The sequence below is a fragment of the Bombina bombina genome, chromosome 8 (assembly GCF_027579735.1).
Source record: "Bombina bombina isolate aBomBom1 chromosome 8, aBomBom1.pri, whole genome shotgun sequence".
Lineage (NCBI taxonomy): Eukaryota > Metazoa > Chordata > Amphibia > Anura > Bombinatoridae > Bombina > Bombina bombina.
This window is the reverse complement of record NC_069506.1, coordinates 60,114,911-60,133,484: the sequence shown is the minus strand read 5'-3', so window position 1 is coordinate 60,133,484 and position 18,574 is coordinate 60,114,911. Positions and strand designations below refer to the sequence as shown.

The following is an 18,574-nucleotide window of genomic DNA, read 5'->3' as shown; positions in this document are numbered from 1 at the left end:
CTGCAGCACTTCTAACATATAATTATGAGACAAGGTTAGTGCAAAGATACAGTAAAAGCTGCAGTAATCTTAACACTTACGCACCTTACACACCTTTTACACATCTTTATACACCTTACGCACCTGTTACACATCTTTACGCAACTACTATTACATATCCTTACTTACTTTACACACGTTACACATCCTTTACTCACTTTACACATGTTACACATCCTTACTCACTTTACACACGTTACACATCCTTACACACCTGTTACACATCCTTACGCACTTTACACACCTGTTACACATCCTTACGCACTTGTGACACATCCTTACGCACCTGTTACACATCCTTACGCACTTTACACAGCTTTACACACCTGGTACACATCCTTACGCACATTACACACCTGTTACACATCCTTATCCACTTTACACACCTGTTACACATTCTTACGTACTTTACACAAATGCTACACAGCTTTACGCACCGTACACACCTGTTACACATCCTTACACACCTGTTACACATCCTTATGCACCCTACACACATGTGACACATCCTTACGCACTTGTGACACATCCTTACGCACCTGTTACACATCCTTACACTCTTTACACACCTGTTACACAGCTTTACGCACCTTACACACCTGTTACACATCCTTACGCACCTGGTACACATCCTTACGCACCTGGTACACATCCTTATGCACCTTACACACCTGTTACACATCCTTACACACCTGTTACACATCCTTATGCACCTTACACACCTGTTATACATCTGTTACACATCCTTACACACCTGTTATACATCCTTACGCACCCTACACACCTGTTTCACATCCTTACACACTTGTGACACATCCTTACGCACCTGTTGCACATCCTTACGCACTTTACACACCTGTTAGACATCCTTATGCACCTTACACACCTTTTACACATTCTTACGCACCTGTTACACAGCTTTACGCACCTTACACACCTGTTACACATCCTTACACACCTGGTACACATCCTTATGCACCATAAACACCTGTTGCACATCCTTATGCACCTTACACACCTGTTACACATCCTTACACACCTGTTACACATCCTTACACACCTGTTACACATCCTTACACACCTGTTACACATCCTTACACACCTGTTACACATCCTTACACACCTGTTACACATCCTTACACACCTGTTACACATCCTTACACACCTGTTAGACATCCTTATGCACCTTAAACACCTGTTATACATCTGTCACACATCCTTACGCACTTTGCACACCTGTTACACAGCTTTACGCACCTTACACACCTGTTACACATCCTTACACACCTGTTACACATCCTTACACACCTGGTACACATCCTTATGCACCTTACACACCTGTTACACAGCTGTTACACATCCTTACACACCTGTTATACATCCTTACGCACCCTACACACCTGTTGCACATCCTTACGCACCTGTTACACATCCTTACGCACCTGTTACACACCTGTTACACACCTTACACACCTGGTACACATCCTTACACACCTGGTACACATCCTTATGCACCTTACACACCTGTTACACAGCTGTTACACATCCTTACACACCTGTTATACATCCTTACGCACCCTACACACCTGTTGCACATCCTTACGCACCTGTTACACATCCTTACGCACCTGTTACACACCTGTTACACACCTTACACACCTGGTACACATCCTTACACACCTGGTACACATCCTTATGCACCTTACACACCTGTTATACATCTGTTACACATCCTTACGCACCTGTTATACATCCTTACGCACCCTACACACCTGTTGCACATCCTTACGCACCTGTTACACATCCTTACACACCTGTTAGACATCCTTATGCACCTTACACACCTGTTATACATCTGTCACACATCCTTACGCACTTTACACACCTGTTACACAGCTTTACGCACCTTACACACCTGTTACACATCCTTACACACCTGTTACACATCCTTACACACCTGTTACACATCCTTATGCACCTTACACACCTGTTATACATCTGTCACACATCCTTACGCACTTTACACACCTGTTACACAGCTTTACACATCCTTACACACCTGTTACACATCCTTACACACCTGTTACACATCCTTACACACCTGTTACACATCCTTATGCACCTTACACACCTGTTATACATCTTTTACACATCCTTACGCACCTGTTATACATCCTTACACACCCTACACACCTGTTGCACATCCTTACGCACCTGTTACACATCCTTACGCACTTTACACACCTGTTACACAGATTTACGCACCTTACACACCTGTTACACATCCTTATGCACCTTACACACCTGTTACACATCCTTACACACCCTACACACTTGTGACACATCCTTACACACTTGTGACACATCCTTACGCACCTATTACACATCCTTATGCACTTTACACACCTGTTAGACATCCTTATGCACCTTACACACCTGTTATACATCTGTTACACATCCTTTAGCACTTTACGCAACTGTTACACACCTGTTACACATCCTTACGTGCCTTACACACCTGTTACACATCTGTTACACATCCTTACGCACTTTACACACCTGTTACACATCCTTACGCATATGTTACACATCCTTACGCACCTTACACACTTCTTAAACATCTTTATGCATCTTACACACCTGTTACACATCCGGTACACTTCCTTATGCGCCTTACACACCTGTTACACATCCTTACACACCTGTTACACATCTTTACGCTTATGTTACACATCCTAACGCACTTTACACACCTGTTACACATCCTTATGCACATTACACACCTGTTACACATCCTTACGCACCTTACACACCTGTTACACATCCTTATGCACCTTGCGCACACTATTACTCACCCTTAGATGCTTACTCATACTTGCACACTGTTGCATGTCCTTTCACACAGTTGCACACCCATACACACTGTTACTTATCCTTATACACAGTCAAGGATGTAGAGCCTGTGTTTTTTGCTGGCACTATTGTGGTGCAATTTGTGCTAATAGTTAGGCTTGTGATTAGCTTGGTGGCCCCTGTGTGTTGCGTTGATATGTATAACTAGGTTAACGTAAGCATATTGGTATAGAAATTTCACAATGAGCAGATCTTAATGGGAGAAATAATTAAAGTGTGTATAAATAGATATAAACAAATCTATAGTGATGATTACTTGTGTGTAGAGCTTATATTTAAATCAATTTCACCTGTGATTACAGTGGACTACACATTTCATTTTCTAATGCACACAATTTCTGAAACTTCAGGACTTTATTGATATTCCAGTGTTAAACTATTTGCCCCTTGGGTACAGTTGTTTTAATAAGATCCCTACAACTGATTCTCTGTAAAGCTCCTTCTAAACGCACAGAAATCCAAAATCTATCCAGCTTCTTATGTAGAATAAATCACCACTTTTATAATTTTATCAGATATATTTTTGTACCACCTTTTGTATTGTTTTGTTTTCAACTGAACATTAACAAAACTGGTCACATGTGCGCTGCTCCATGTCACACAGTAAGTGAGGAGAGTACCGCAAGTAGAGCTCATAGACACCATTATATTTAAACACTCTATATAACCACAAAGAGACCACTTTAAACATATTCATTGGACATTAGCAAGTGAGCTGGGCACATTTTATTGTCACATATTGTACAACGGTATTTCGCTGCATAACATTGTTAGCGTTCCTTTGTTCAGAGAGGTCTCTTTTGCTCTTCACAACAGTCTGAGCCTTTCCTATAACATGCACAGAGCATCACAATGTAAATGTGAGACAACTCAATGACCCTGGTAAGAAGACTAAGTTCACTTGTCGTTGCTCATTGTGCTTCTTCCACATCTATTTCTGCGTTGGAGCTTTCGGGACCAGTTTTAATATGATGGGCTGCTTGGACTTCAAGAATCCTTGCGTGTCAAGCTCCATAGGTACCTGGGTAATAATTAATTGACATTTATAGAAGAAATGTGCTGTAAGTAAACTCCATAAATATTTAAATGTAATAGTAGTCAAGTGATAAAACTCATTGCTTACATCTACTCACTAACATCAGCTGGTCTAGTGATAAAACTCTCGTTGCTTACATCTACTCACTAACATCAGCTGGTCTAGTAATAAAACTCTCATTGCTTACATCTACTCGCTGGCATCAGCTGGTCTAGTGATAAAACTCTCATTGCTTACATCTACTCGCTGGCATCAGCTGGTCTAGTGATAAAACTCTCATTGCTTACATCTACTCGCTGGCATCAGCTGGTCTAGGGACAGAACTTTCATTACTTACATCTACTCACTAACATCTGCTGGTCTAGTGATAACATTTTCATTACTTACATCTACTCGCTGGCATCAGCTGGTTCAGTAATAAAACTCATTGCTTAAATTTACTCGCTAACATCAGCTGGTCTAGTGATAAAACTCTCATTGCTTACATCTACTCACATCAGCTGGTCTAGTGATAAAACTCTCATTCCTTACATCTACTCACTAACATCAGCTGGTCTAGTGATAAAACTTTCATTGCTTACATCTAGTCACTAACATCATATGGTATAGTGATAAAACTCTCATTGCTTACATCTACGCGCTGGCATCAGCTGATCTAGTGATAAAACTCTCATTGCTTACATTTACTCGCTGGCATCAGCTGGTCTAGTAATAAAACTCTCATTGCTTACATCTACTCGCTAACATCAGCTGGTCTAGTGATAAAACTCTCATTGCTTACATCTACTCACTAACATCAGCTGGTCTAGTGATAAAACTCTCATTGCTTACATCTACTCACTAACATCAGCTGGTCTAGTGATAAAACTCTCATTGCTTACATCTACTCACTAACATTAGCTGGTCTAGTGATAAAACTCTCATTACATCTACTCACTAACAGCTGGTCTAGTGATAAAACTCTCATTGCTTACATCTACTCACTAACATCTGCTGGTCTAGTGATAAAACTCTCATTGCTTACATCTACTCACTAACATCAGCTGGTCTAGTGATAAAACTCTCATTGCTTACATCTACTTAATAACATCTGCTGGTCTAGTGACAGAACTTTCATTACTAACATATACTCACTGGCATTATTTGGTCTAGTGATAAAACTCATTACTTACATCTACTCGCTGGCATCAGCTGGTCTAGTGATAAAACTCTCATTACTTACATCTACTCACTAACATCAGCTGGTCTAGTGATAAAACTCATTACTTACATCTACTCACTAACATCATCTCTAGTGATAAAACTCTCATTACTTACATCTACTCAATAACATCAGCTGGTCTAGTGATAAAACTATCATTGCTTACATCTACTCACTTACATCAGCTGGTCTAGTGATAAAACTATCATTGCTTACATCTACTCACTTACATCCGCTGGTCTAGTAAAAAAACTCTCATTGCTTACATCTACTCACTAACATGAGCTGGTCTAGTGAAAAAACTCTCATTGCTTACATCTACTCACTAACATCAGCTGGTCTAGTGACAAAACTCATTACTTACATCTACTCACTAACATCAGCTGGTCTAGTGAAAAAACTCTCGTTGCTTACATCTACTTGCTGACATCAGCTGGTCTAGTGATAAAACTCATTACTTACATCTACTCATTAACATCAGCTGGTCTAGTAATAAAACGCTCATTGCTTACATCTACTCTCTAACAACAGCTGGTCTAGTAATAAAACTCTCATTACTTACATCTACTCACTAACATCAGCTGGTCTAGAGATAAAACTCTCATTACTTACATCTACTCACTAACATCAGCTGGTCTAGTGACAAAACTCATTGCTTACATCTACTCTCTAACATCATCTGGTCTAGTGACAGAACTTTCATTACTTACATCTTATCTACTCGCTAGTATCAGCTGGTTTAGTGATAAAACTCTCATTGCTTACATCTACTCAATAACATCTGCTGGTCTAGTGACAGAACTTTCATTACTAACATATACTCACTGGCATTATTTGGTCTAGAGATAAAACTCATTACTTACATCTACTCGCTGGCATCAGCTGGTCTAGTGATAAAACTCTCATTGCTTACATCTACTCGCTGGCATCAGCTGGTCTAGTGATAAAACTCTCATTGCTTACATCTACTCGCTGGCATCAGCTGGTCTAGTGATAAAACTCATTACTTACATCTACTCACTAACATCTGCTGGTCTAGTGATAACATTTTCATTACTTACATCTACTCGCTGGCATCAGCTGGTCTAGTGATAAAACTCTCATTGCTAACATCTACTCGCTGGCATCAGCTGGTCTAGTGATAAAACTCTCATTACTTACATCTACTCGCTGGCATCAGCTGGTCTAGTGATAAAACTCATTACTTACATCTACTCACTAACATCTGCTGGTCTAGTGATAAAACTCTCATTGCTTACATCTACTCACTAACATCAGCTGGTCTAGTAATAAAACTCTCATTCCTTACATCTACTCACTAACATCAGCTGGTCTAGTGATAAAACTTTCATTGCTTACATCTAGTCACTAACATCATCTGGTCTAGTGATAAAACTCTCATTACTTACATCTACTCGCTGGCATCAGCTGGTCTAGTGATAAAACTCATTACTTACATCTACTCACTAACATCTGCTGGTCTAGTGATAAAACTCTCATTGCTTACATCTACTCACTAACATCAGCTGGTCTAGTAATAAAACTCTCATTCCTTACATCTACTCACTAACATCAGCTGGTCTAGTGATAAAACTTTCATTGCTTACATCTAGTCACTAACATCATCTGGTCTAGTGATAAAACTCTCATTGCTTACATCTACTCACTAACATCTGCTGGTCTAGTGATAAAACTCTCATTGCTTACATCTACTCACTAACATCAGCTGGTCTAGTGATAAAACTCTCATTGCTTACATTTACTCGCTGGCATCAGCTGGTCTAGTAATAAAACTCTCATTGCTTACATCTACTCACTAACATTAGCTGGTCTAGTGATAAAACTCTCATTGCTTACATCTACTCACTAACATCAGCTGGTCTAGTGATAAAACTCTCATTGCTTACATCTAGTCACTAACATCATCTGGTCTAGTGATAAAACTTTCATTGCTTACATCTAGTCACTAACATCATCTGGTCTAGTGATAAAACTCTCATTACTTACATCTACTCGCTGGCATCAGCTGGTCTAGTGATAAAACTCTCATTGCTTACATTTACTTGCTGGCGTCAGCTGGTCTAGTAATAAAACTCATTGCTTACATCTACTCACTAACATCAGCTGGTCTAGTGATAAAACTCTCATTGCTTACATCTACTCACTAACATCAGCTGGTCTAATGATAAAACTCTCATTGCTTACATCTACTCACTAACATCAGCTGGTCTAGTGATAAAACTCTCATTGCTTACATCTACTCACTAACATCAGCTGGTCTAGTGATAAAACTCTCATTGCTTACATCTACTCACTAACATCAGCTGGTCTAGTGATAAAACTCTCATTGCTTACATCTACTCACTAACATCAGCTGGTCTAGTGACAAAACTCATTACTTACATCTACTCACTAACATCAGCTGGTCTAGTGAAAAAAACTCTCATTGCTTACATCTACTCGCTGACATCAGCTGGTCTAGTGATAAAACTTATTACTTACATCTACTCATTAACATCAGCTGGTCTAGTAATAAAACTCTCATTACTTACATCTACTCACTGAAATCATCTGGTCTAGTGACAGAACTTTCATTACTTACATCTTATCTACTCACTGGTATCAGCTGGTCTAGTGATAAAACTCTCATTGCTTACATCTACTCAATAACATCTGCTGGTCTAGTGACAGAACTTTCATTACTAACATATACTCACTGGCATTATTTGGTCTAGTGATAAAACTCATTACTTACATCTACTCGCTGGCATCAGCTGGTCTAGTGATAAAACTCTCTCATTACTTACATCTACTCACTAACATCAGCTGGTCTAGTGATAAAACTCATTACTTACATCTACTGACTAACATCATCTCTAGTGATAAAACTCATTACTTACATCTACTCACTAACATCAGCTGGTCTAGTGATAAAACTCATTACTTACATCTACTCACTAACATCAGCTGGTCTAGTGATAGAACTTTCATTACTTACATCTACTCGCTGGCATCATGTGGTCCTGTGATAAAACTCATTACTTACATCTACTCACTAACATCATCTCTAGTGATAAAACTGTTAATCCTGTCCTGAATAAAGCACATTTTACTTGCAGAGGCATCTCCCTTGCTACCAATAAAACACAGGCAAGTGAGGACTAGCAGGAAGTATTAGTGTCAGTTTAAATTTACACTTTTTTTGGGGGCAAAAAGACAGACGTGTAAATGCTGTTGTTTAACAAGGAGAGTCTTTGGTTTTTACATTTTGATAATTGATGTATATTTAGTAGAAAAAGTAATTTTAATACTTATAAATGAATTCCTAATAAGATGAGTGATAGTGCGACTAATTAGCAATTAACTAAAAGCTGTGTGTCTACTCAGTTCAGCTATGTCTCCGTGCCATATTCTCTGTCTTGCACCGATACTATAAAGCTGTAGCTCTTATAATGACAGAAAAGTAATATTTTTCAGACTGTTCTCAGCAGCTTTCGGTGCTGATTTTTGTGATAGGCCTTGGTGGCTTCTCGTAAATGTCTTTGTAGAATTGCAAGAATCCCCTAAAATATCTACTTGTTTGAATGGTGCCTGTACACAACATATAAGCTGTTCTACCACCTGTAGTTTAGTCCCTCTGGATTCAAATATCTCACCGGAGTTTCTTCACAAGTCTGGAAGGTGAAGTTCTGCAGCAGCAAAGTGATGGCCACCTTTATGTTAATTAAAGCAAATCTCATTCCGATGCAGTTCCTGGGACCAGCTCCAAAGGGCAGGAATGTGTACGGATCATAAGTGTCTTTGTTCTCTGTACTGAACCTGAAAGGGAAGGAAGGAGATGCCATTAGCACAAGGCGTCTTACACTGAGCGTAAGGTTGTTACACACACTGTAGCGCTACCTTTACTGCAGGTTCATGTGCTGCTGTGTTGCTGTAATGAATACAAATATACATATACAAACATATAAATATATATACTGTATATACAGTATATACACATACACACACACACACACATTGCGGGTAAAGTCAGATATTGGGTAATCCTAGGATTACCCGGGTAAAATGGACTTTACCCAAGCGGCTGTGTGTAAAGTCCGATGTATGATCATAAATCCCCCCAGAGTGCGGAGTCACCACATCAAACACATATAGCATGCACTGTAATTCACACAGCTTCACTATCTTTTTTGCCTCTGCCTGGGTGGTTCAAGGTTCATTCACCAAGGTTCACTTGGGGTGGATGCCAGAGGATCGACGGGGGTGCCTTCCTTGAACACCCCAGACAGCGGCAAAAAAAATAAATAGTGTAGATGGGAGAATTACAGTACATCAGGCTTTACCCACAGCTGCTTGAGTAATGTCTGTTTTACCCAGTTAGTCCTAGGACTTGAGCTGACACTCTAGGTCGAGATTACATATACGGCACAGGCTTCAGCACAAGCTCTGAAACCCGCGCCGCCCGTAATTTCACCTCTCACATCAGGCTATCACATATACAGCGCCGTCAGGTTATAAAGTGCTGTAAGTCGGATAAACTAGCGATGTCCAGAAATCGGCGTAAATACAAATTCTGGAGTCGCTAGTGACTTACAGCACTTTAAAAACTGCCAGCGCCTAAGAAAAATAAAAAAATATATAAAATCACCCGTAAAAGTCTAACCGGCCTCCAAAAAATAAGCCAGACATGTAAAACCCCTATATCTGCCATCAAACCCACATCAAAACTAATAAAAGTATTAACCCCTAAACCGACAACCCCCCCACAACGCAATATGCCTAATTAAACTATTAACCCCTATATCCGTCATCAAACCCACACCGCAAGTAATAATTAAATTATTAATCCCTATATCCGCCATCAGACCTACACCGCAAGTAATAATTAAATTATTAACCCCTATATCCACCATCAAACCCACACCGTAAGTAATAACTTAAGTATTAACCCCTAAACCGCCAAAGCCCACAACGCAAACTACCTTTTAAAGTATTAACCCCTAAACCGCCAAAGCCCACAACGCAAATAAATAATTAAATTACTAAGCCCCCTAACCTTACACCCCCTAAATGAACCCAAATTACCAAGTTACTATTAAAATAAAAAAACCTAACATTACTTTAAAAAAATAAAAATAAATAAGTATAAATTAACGGGACAGTCTAGTCAAAATTAAAATTCTGGTGTAGACTGTCCATTTAATTTATACTTAATTTTTTTTTATTTTTAAAGTATTGTTAGTTTTTTTATATTTTAATAGTTAGTATTTTGTAATTTAGGTAACTTGGGTTCATTTAGGGGGTGTTAGGTTAGGAGGCTTAGTGATTTAATTATTTGCGTTGTGGGTTTGGCGGTTAAGGGGTTAATACTTTAATAGGTAGTTTGCGATGTTGGGGTTGACATATTAGTGGTTAATACTTTAGTTATTACTTGCAGTGTGGGTTTGATGGCAGATATAGGGGTTAATGCATTTTATTAGTTATTGCGGTGGGGGATTGCGGTTGACAGGTAGATAGATATTGCGCATGCGTTAGGGGTTAGTTTATTTTTGCCGGCAGTTTTGGGATTTACGGTGCTCCATAATCGGTGCAAGGCTTGCTGCGGCTGCCTTTGTGTGGCGAGGTGAAAATGGAGTAAGATTTCTCAATTTTCGCCACGTAAGTCCTTGCACTGAATATTGGATACAGATTTGCGACGCGGTCCCATGTTAACTTATGGGAGTAAAAATTGCGGGCAACAGGTGAAATTATGTGCCGCATTTTATATGTGGTGCTGTATATTGGATACCAAAACTGCGCAAGAACCGGCGTCACCGGCTGTATCATTGTGTTAAGGTGAGTTAGATGAATGTTTCTACAGATTATACTTTATCATACTTATGTCCTAATTTTCCAAACATCATCAGGCCAACAAGAAATTGCTTGTTTAGGGTTGCCAGGCTCGCAGTCAGTCGGTCTGTTGATATATTCTAAAAAGGTGTCTGAAACTCATTGTGCTGACGAGTGGTGATGTGTCTCCCTTTGGATATAATGGGGATTGGATCTTCAGCAAAAGTCCAACAACATCGCTACTAAGCTGCGATGTAGCCGCAGGGGGTGGGGGCTGTCTTTAAAGCATGTTTACACAAAAAAGACTGCATTTGCAAAAATAAAACATGTTTCTTTCCTATGACATGGAGAGTCCACAGGGTCATTCCAATTACTAGTGGGATATTCAACTCCTGACTAGCAGGAGGAGGCGAAGAGCACCCCAGCAAAGCTGTTAAGTGTAACTGCCTTACCCATAACCTCCAGTCATTCTCTTTGCCTCTGTCAATGGAGGTTGTGCGAAGTTGGTGTCTGAAGAGTTAATCCTTTAAGTCTTTGCTTTACTTTTAACACTTTGCTACCCCTTTGTGGAAAGCCAGAGTTGGTTACTCTGTTCTTTCTTTTCCTACAGGTCCATGACAGGGAGGGTAGTGTCTGCCACACCTTGAGGATCAGCATTTATTATGCAGTTGGATCTAAGGTAAGTGCCTTTGCCTTCTAGGTACAGAAGTACAGCAGCACTTATGAGGTTAACCCTCCTTCCAGATCCCTTTTTGTCATCTATGACACATAATAATCCTTGTTTATTAATTGGTTTCATATGGGGACCATGTTTTTGGCACATGATATATTAAATCAGTTTATTTCATATTTATGATGTATGAGATTTAAGGGACAGAGTTCTCTCATTTGGCTGGGATGTGATATTTTATTGTAAGGGACAATCTTTATTAATTACAATAAGAAAATGTCTGAGGCTTTGGGATGTTTAGGGCTTAGTAGGATACTTGTGACAGCTCTGGTTCTTGGAAACGGTAATGCCGTTTTTAGCCATATTTTAAACTAGCTCCTTTTTTTCTTTGCAGAGAAATGTTGCACAGTTTATTTAAGTCCCGGTCACGTGACACCCGCACTTCTGGTTTAGCGGAGCGGTGTCGTTGTGACCTCATACTAGTGGGGTATTACCTTTGGCGGTAGGAACCTCAGGAAATCTGAGGTATTTTTTTGTCTAAAAGGTTTTTTTCCTCATATGTTCAAAAATAAAAAAAAGTATATTTTTATTTCTAATTTTATTTTTCTTTGATTGCATTTACTTGTGAGAATTGTTTCTTCTTAGCTATGGACTTAAAACAGGATCAGTCCATCTCCATGGATACATTTTTGCTTTGTTTAGAGTCCCAAATTGTTTTGCCTATGCAATTTTGTTCCTCTTGTTTATCTAAGACTTTAAAATTTAAAGAGAAATTACTCCCTTTTGAGCCTACTGTCTCTCAGGATAATGTTGTGCGTGACATGCCTAAGCTTTTCCCTCAAACTTCCCAAGCCTTAGTTCTTTCTCATACTGTGCCTTCTGTGTCCTCTCATCCTCCGGGGGGGGGGGGGGGGGGGGTTACTTACCTGGGGATTTTGCCGCTCAGGAATAATTCTGCAGTAACAGCGGCTTTGTCAGCTTTACCTTCATTGGGTAAGTGTAAGAGAGGATCGAAACATTTGCCTGTTACTAAGGCTTCTGATTCTAGGACTGCATTAGCCACTCTTGCTCAGATGTCTGAGGAGAATACTTCAGTAGCTTCTGAAGGTGAGATCTCAGACTCTGACACTTTAACAGAAAAATCTATCTTCAGAATCTGAAGAGGTTAATTTTAGATTTAAGCTTGAACACCTCTGGTTACTATAAAAGGAGGTTCTACCTATAGTCTTCTAAATTGGATAGAGTTTATGATTCCCCATCTTCTGACAAGGTTTTTCCTGTCCCAAGGAAGATGTCTGAAATTATTGCTCAGGAATGGGATAAGACAGGTGTTCCTTTTTCCCCTTCCCCTGTTTTTAAGAAGATGTTCCCTGTTGCGGACTCTATTCGTGACTCATGGAGCACTGTTCCTAAAGTAGAAGGAGCTATTTCTACTCTTGCTAAGAGAACTACCATTCCTATAGAGGATAGTTGATCTTTTAAGGACCCAATGGACACGAAGCTAGAAACTTACTTAAAAAAAGATGTATATCCATCAAGGTTTACAGTGGCAACAAGCAGCGAGTATTGCTACGGTTGCAGGAGCTGCATTTTATTGGTGCGATGCATTGTCTGATCTTATTTCAGAGGAAACTACAGTAGAGGAGATCCAAGATAGGATCAAAGCTCTCAAATTGGCCAATACTTTCATGTGTGATGCCAATATGCATATAATTCGTCTGGGAACTAAGATGTCTAGCTTCACCGTTCTAACCCGCAGGGCTCTGTGGTTAAAATCTTGGTCGGCCGATGTGTCTTCTAAGGCCAAGTTTTTGGCTTTACCTTACAAGGGAAAAACTCTGTTTGAACCTGGTCTGGCAGAGATCATTTCAGAGATTACAGGTGGAAAGGGATCTTTCCTACCTCAGGACAAGTAAATTAGACCCAGAGGTCGTCGGACCTCTAATTTTCATTCCTTTCATAACTTTAAGTCCTCCTCTTTCTTTTCTAAAACAAATCAACCCAGATCTTCTTGGAAATCCAACCAGCCCTGGAACAAGGGAAAACAAAACAAGAAGCCTTCTGCTGACTCTAAATCAGCATAAAGGTTCCGCCCCCGATTCCAGTGTGGATCTGGTGGGGGGGCAGACTTTCTCTTTTTTGTCAAGCCTGGATACATGATGTCCCAGACACTTGGGCAGTGGACATAGTATCCCAGAGTTACAGAGTAGGATTCAAGTCTTGCCCTCCAAGGAGCAGATTTCTTCTTTCAAGACTGTCCTCAAACCAAATAAAGAAGGAGGCCTTCTTAAACTGTGTTAAAAGACCTATACTCTCTGGGATTGTTATTGTTATTTTCCATCTAGCAGAACAGGGTCTAGGATTCTATTCAAATCTATTTGTTTTTCCCAAAAAGGAGGGAACTTTTTGGCCCATTCTAGACCTCAAGTGTCAACAAATTCCTCAGGGTTCCATCCTTTAAGATGGAAACTATACGTTCCATTCTTCCTTTGGTACAGGAAGGTCAGTTTATGATAACCATAGACTGAAAGGATGCATACCTTCATGTTCCCATTCACAGGGAACACCATCAGTATCTGAGGTTTGCATTTCTGGACAAGCACTTCCAATTTGTTGGACTTCCATTTGGTCTGGCCACGGCTCCCAGAATATTCACAAAGGTTCTGGGGGCGCTATTGGCTGTGATCAGATCCCAGGGAATTGCTGTAGTGCCTTATCTAGACGACATCTTGGTTCAAGCTTCATCTTTTCAACTAGCCCAATCTCATACAGATATACTGTTGTCTTTTCTACGTTCCCATAGGTGGAAGGTAAATTTGGAGAAAAGTTCTCTTGTTCCATTTACCAAAGTGTGTTTCCTAGGGACTTTAATAGATTCCCTGTCCATGAAGATTTTTCTGACCGAGGTCAGAAAAGACTCAGTTTTTGCCTTTTGCCTTTCTCATCAGTCTGCTTTTTGTCCATCTGTGGTCCAATGCATGGAGGTGATTGGTCTGATGGTGGTATCCATGGACATCATTCCTTTTGCTCAGTTCCATCTACGACTGCTGCAGCTTTGTATGCTCCGTCAATGGAACAGAGATCATTCGGATTTATCTCAGAGGATAAATCTGGACCCTTTAACAAGAGGCTCTCTCTCGTGGTGGGTGTCACAAGAACATCTGTCTCGGGGCACTTGTTTTCTGACACCTTACTGGGAAATTGTGACTATGAATGCCAGCGTATCAGGCTGGGGAGCTGCTTAGGGCCTGTGCTCTCAGGAAGAGTCCTCTCTTCCCATAAACATCTTGAAGTTGAGAGCTATCTTCAATGCCTTATTAGCGTTGGTCCGGTTTATAAAATTCCATTTGGACAGCATCACCTCAGTGGCTTACATCAACCACCAGGGAGGGACTCTAAGTTCCTTAGCAATGAAGGAGCTGACTCACATTCTGCAGTGGGAGGAAGCCCATGATTTTTTCCTATCTGCCATCCACATTCTAGGAGTGGACAACTGGGAAGCAGCTTTTCTAAGCAGACAGACCTTTCATCCTGGGGAGGGGGCTCTCCATCCGGAAGTGTTCTCTCAGATATCCCTCAAGTGGGGGGGGGGGTTCCAGAGTGGGATCTGATGGCGTCCCAACGAAATGCCAAGGTTCCCAAGTACGGTTCAAGGTCAATAGATCCTTAGGCCATTCAGGTATAGATGGTGCAGGTCCTAATTTTTCTTTTTTCTTATTGTGGATCTGTTCCAGGTAAGCTTCCGAAAATTGCTTAAGATGAGAAAAACTTCACTTGTGTATGTGGAAATAGACAGTGTAAAAATGAGTGCGGTATACTCACTCTGTTAAAGTCAGAATTCTGCCCCTCACGATGGATTCTCTCCAGCCTTCAGATGAAATGGTGCTGAGAATTGTTGTATGCTCCAATGAGTTGCACTGGTCCTCTTTTCGTATGGATTGTCACTGAGATTAAGAGACCTTCACTGGTATATGCTGTAGTTAATCGTATAAAAATGGGTGAAATATACTCACTGTAATAAAATCAGAATTTGGCTCTTTACAATGGAATCTCTCCAATATTATGGAGACTCAGGTCCGGCGATATCCCAAAAGCAGCAAAATATTTATCACAAAAGAACAAACATTTATTAAAACAAATCTGAAAAACAACTTTAAAACAGCTCTACGCGTTTCAACAAATATATTGTCTTTTTTCAAGAGCATAAAATAAAATAAATTAAAAATTGCTGCTATGTGAATCGCTCAGGCAGTTTAAATATACTTTAGTAACGCTCCACTTCCGGTTTCCTGAATTGTGACTCACAGAAATAACATGTTTTAATTTGCTATTTTTTCCCATCCAATGAACTGTTAATGATGTTATAAACTAAAATACTGTTTGTATCAAATTTGCGAAAAATCGCCAATATTTTAATAATTAATTATGTTATGTAACGATCATTGGATAAGTATAAACCCTGCACTGACCAATAATAATTGATATTTTTAAAATCTCAAACATCAGTCCTCAAACGGGTAGTTTGATGTTTCAAGTTCTAAATCAGGTCCCTTTGTGTTATAATATCACATGATATCTTGTGTCCAATAGTGATTCCTCTATTTCATTCCTCTGCTTGTTTGTATTGCAGTTCCGTATTTGATGTTGAATCATGTGATATCTTATTGTCCAATAATGGTTACTCAATGTCATTTCTCTGTTTGTTTATGTCACGTGTAATTTAGTGACCAATCACAATTCTCAAAGGACAGCAAAGTCCGTAATCTGACTCTAGAATATAAAAAGTTAACGGGAATGAATAGCAAGTTTATAAATTTGTAATTTCAAAATCAAAAGTAATCAAAAGCACAAAAAATATCTATAGCATTTAAAATAATTATTAAGTGTATTATTCCTAATATAATTTAAAGTGAATAAAGTGAGACACTATTGTCTTGAATATAATATAATAGTGTTAGAACGTTTGATGGGTTATAAATGCCCAAAATTCAGTGCTCATTTGTATTGTGTAATGCACTTAATATTCCTATATGTCTAAAATAAAGTGCCAATATTAAGTGTTGTTATATGTGTATTTGTGAACTGTTATATTACATAAATGCTGCTATTCTTATGTCCTTATTAAAGCCCCATTTATATTGTGTAATGAACTGGATATTCCTATATATCTAAACTAAAATAAAATACCAATATTAAATATTATATGTGCACTTGTGAGCTATTATATTACATAAATGCCACTACTCTTATATCCTTATTAAGGCCCCATTGGCCATATGTTTTCAGGGTGTGGATCCACCATAATTCCCTTCTATCCAACTCTTTTTCTATCTTTCCTCCTCTCCAATATAGAAAAACTTTCTATACCTAGCCTCAATAAGTGATTCTTATTATACAAATGGCAATTGTTAAAATGTAAAGAAACTCCATGATCATCTTTTTCTTTGTCTATTTTATTTAGATGTTCCAATATTCTGGTTTTGAAAAAGCGTGAAGTCTGGCCTAAATATTGGATTTTACAATCACATTGAAACAAATAAATTACGTTTTGTGTTTTGCAACTAATAAAATCCTTTATTATATGGGTTTTGCCAGTTACATTTGAAACAAAGGTTTTGTGTGTCCTTTTTGTATAATTGCATGCCTTGCAATGGCCACAGGTGTAAAAACCTTTTAAAGTCTGAGATCTGGATGGGCTTAGGGGGATTCATACCTATTTTTTGGTTGGCAGAGAAGTGTTAGAAGTTTTGGTAGACTCTTATGGAGGGTAGTACTGTTCAGAATGGGATTGGAGTTTTAAGTAGTCCTGTCAGCCTCTCAGTGAGAGAATGGATGAAAGTTAGATTCCGGAGATGCAGGGAGAGTCTTTCTGCAAAACCATCCCAACTCATATTAACAGCTACATAAGCAATCAGCGTTGACGAGTTTCACTGCCTGCTTTCTTCACTCAAGTCCATGTCAGAAGCGACTATCTGTCACACTTGAAGGGCCGTGTTCCTGTTCCGCGGCGTAGATTCTGGTAAGATAGTTTCATTTTATTTTCAATGTGGAAATGTAATGTATGAAGAAAAAGTCAGGGTCCCAGTGGGACTCCTTTTATCTTATGAAATCAAGGGTTAATATCTCCTGAGGGGGGTTATTGAACAGGGGGGAACTTTAATCATGTTTGTTATGTGATTCGGTCTGCTAATGTGTAGTGATACTTGGGCTCGTGGCTTTTTCGGAACATAGGCCTTTAGTGATGGTTGCGCGGTCTTTATGGACTGGCACGCTTTTTCTTGGACTGCATGGTGCACCTTGTGACCATGCGTGATCGTGCTCCAGTCCACCATTTCCATATTCCTGACCGTGTGGTGATGAATAGATTCTGTTTCGCTAGAGTCTGGGTCATAGGTGGTGAGTGCCCCAGCCACTGGGGGTGTAAAGGTGCCGTTTATTTTTTGTCCATATTTGTAATTTCCAAGTTATGGAGGATTCTGATTTTTTTGGAGACGGATGTCTCAGATTCAGACTCTACTTCTTGCGAAGAATATGAAAGGGCCTGGGTGATCCATGCCCATCAGTTATGTTCTGAATGCCGCTTTTTAGTGCTCTGCTCTCCTGAATCAGGGATCTAAGAGTCTGCTGAGAGATCCCCCCCTGACGATTCCATTTCCCGCGAGGCGTGCTCCCCAGAACCTTCCTTTGCTACACAAGCAGGTGTCCCGAAATGCCGTTTATCCTTGTCCGGAAGGTGGCTTGTTTCCTCCAGTGGTTATGGCACGGTTTCGCATGGCCATATCGATGGCCTTGGCGCATTTACATTTTCCATTTTGTCCGTGTTCTGGTAACCAGGGCTCGTCAGGCGTGGGATCGTCTGGTTCTGGTCAGCCCTCTGGGGAAGCAA

The 18,574-nt window shown here is 39.8% G+C and overlaps 1 protein-coding gene across 1 annotated transcript in view; it reads right to left on the bottom strand.

Moving 5' to 3' along the window:
* Window positions 1-3,644: 3,644 nt before the first annotated feature.
* Window positions 3,645-18,574, bottom strand: part of LOC128638440 (cytochrome P450 3A29) — an 89,318-nt gene continuing 74,388 nt past the window's right edge. The window contains exons 12-13 of the mRNA XM_053690391.1: window positions 8,846-9,008; window positions 3,645-3,973 (exon numbers count right to left, since the gene is read on the bottom strand). Coding sequence (XP_053546366.1) covers window positions 3,884-3,973; window positions 8,846-9,008 — 253 coding nt within the window. The 3' untranslated portion in view covers window positions 3,645-3,883. The remainder of the gene's footprint in view (window positions 3,974-8,845; window positions 9,009-18,574) is intronic.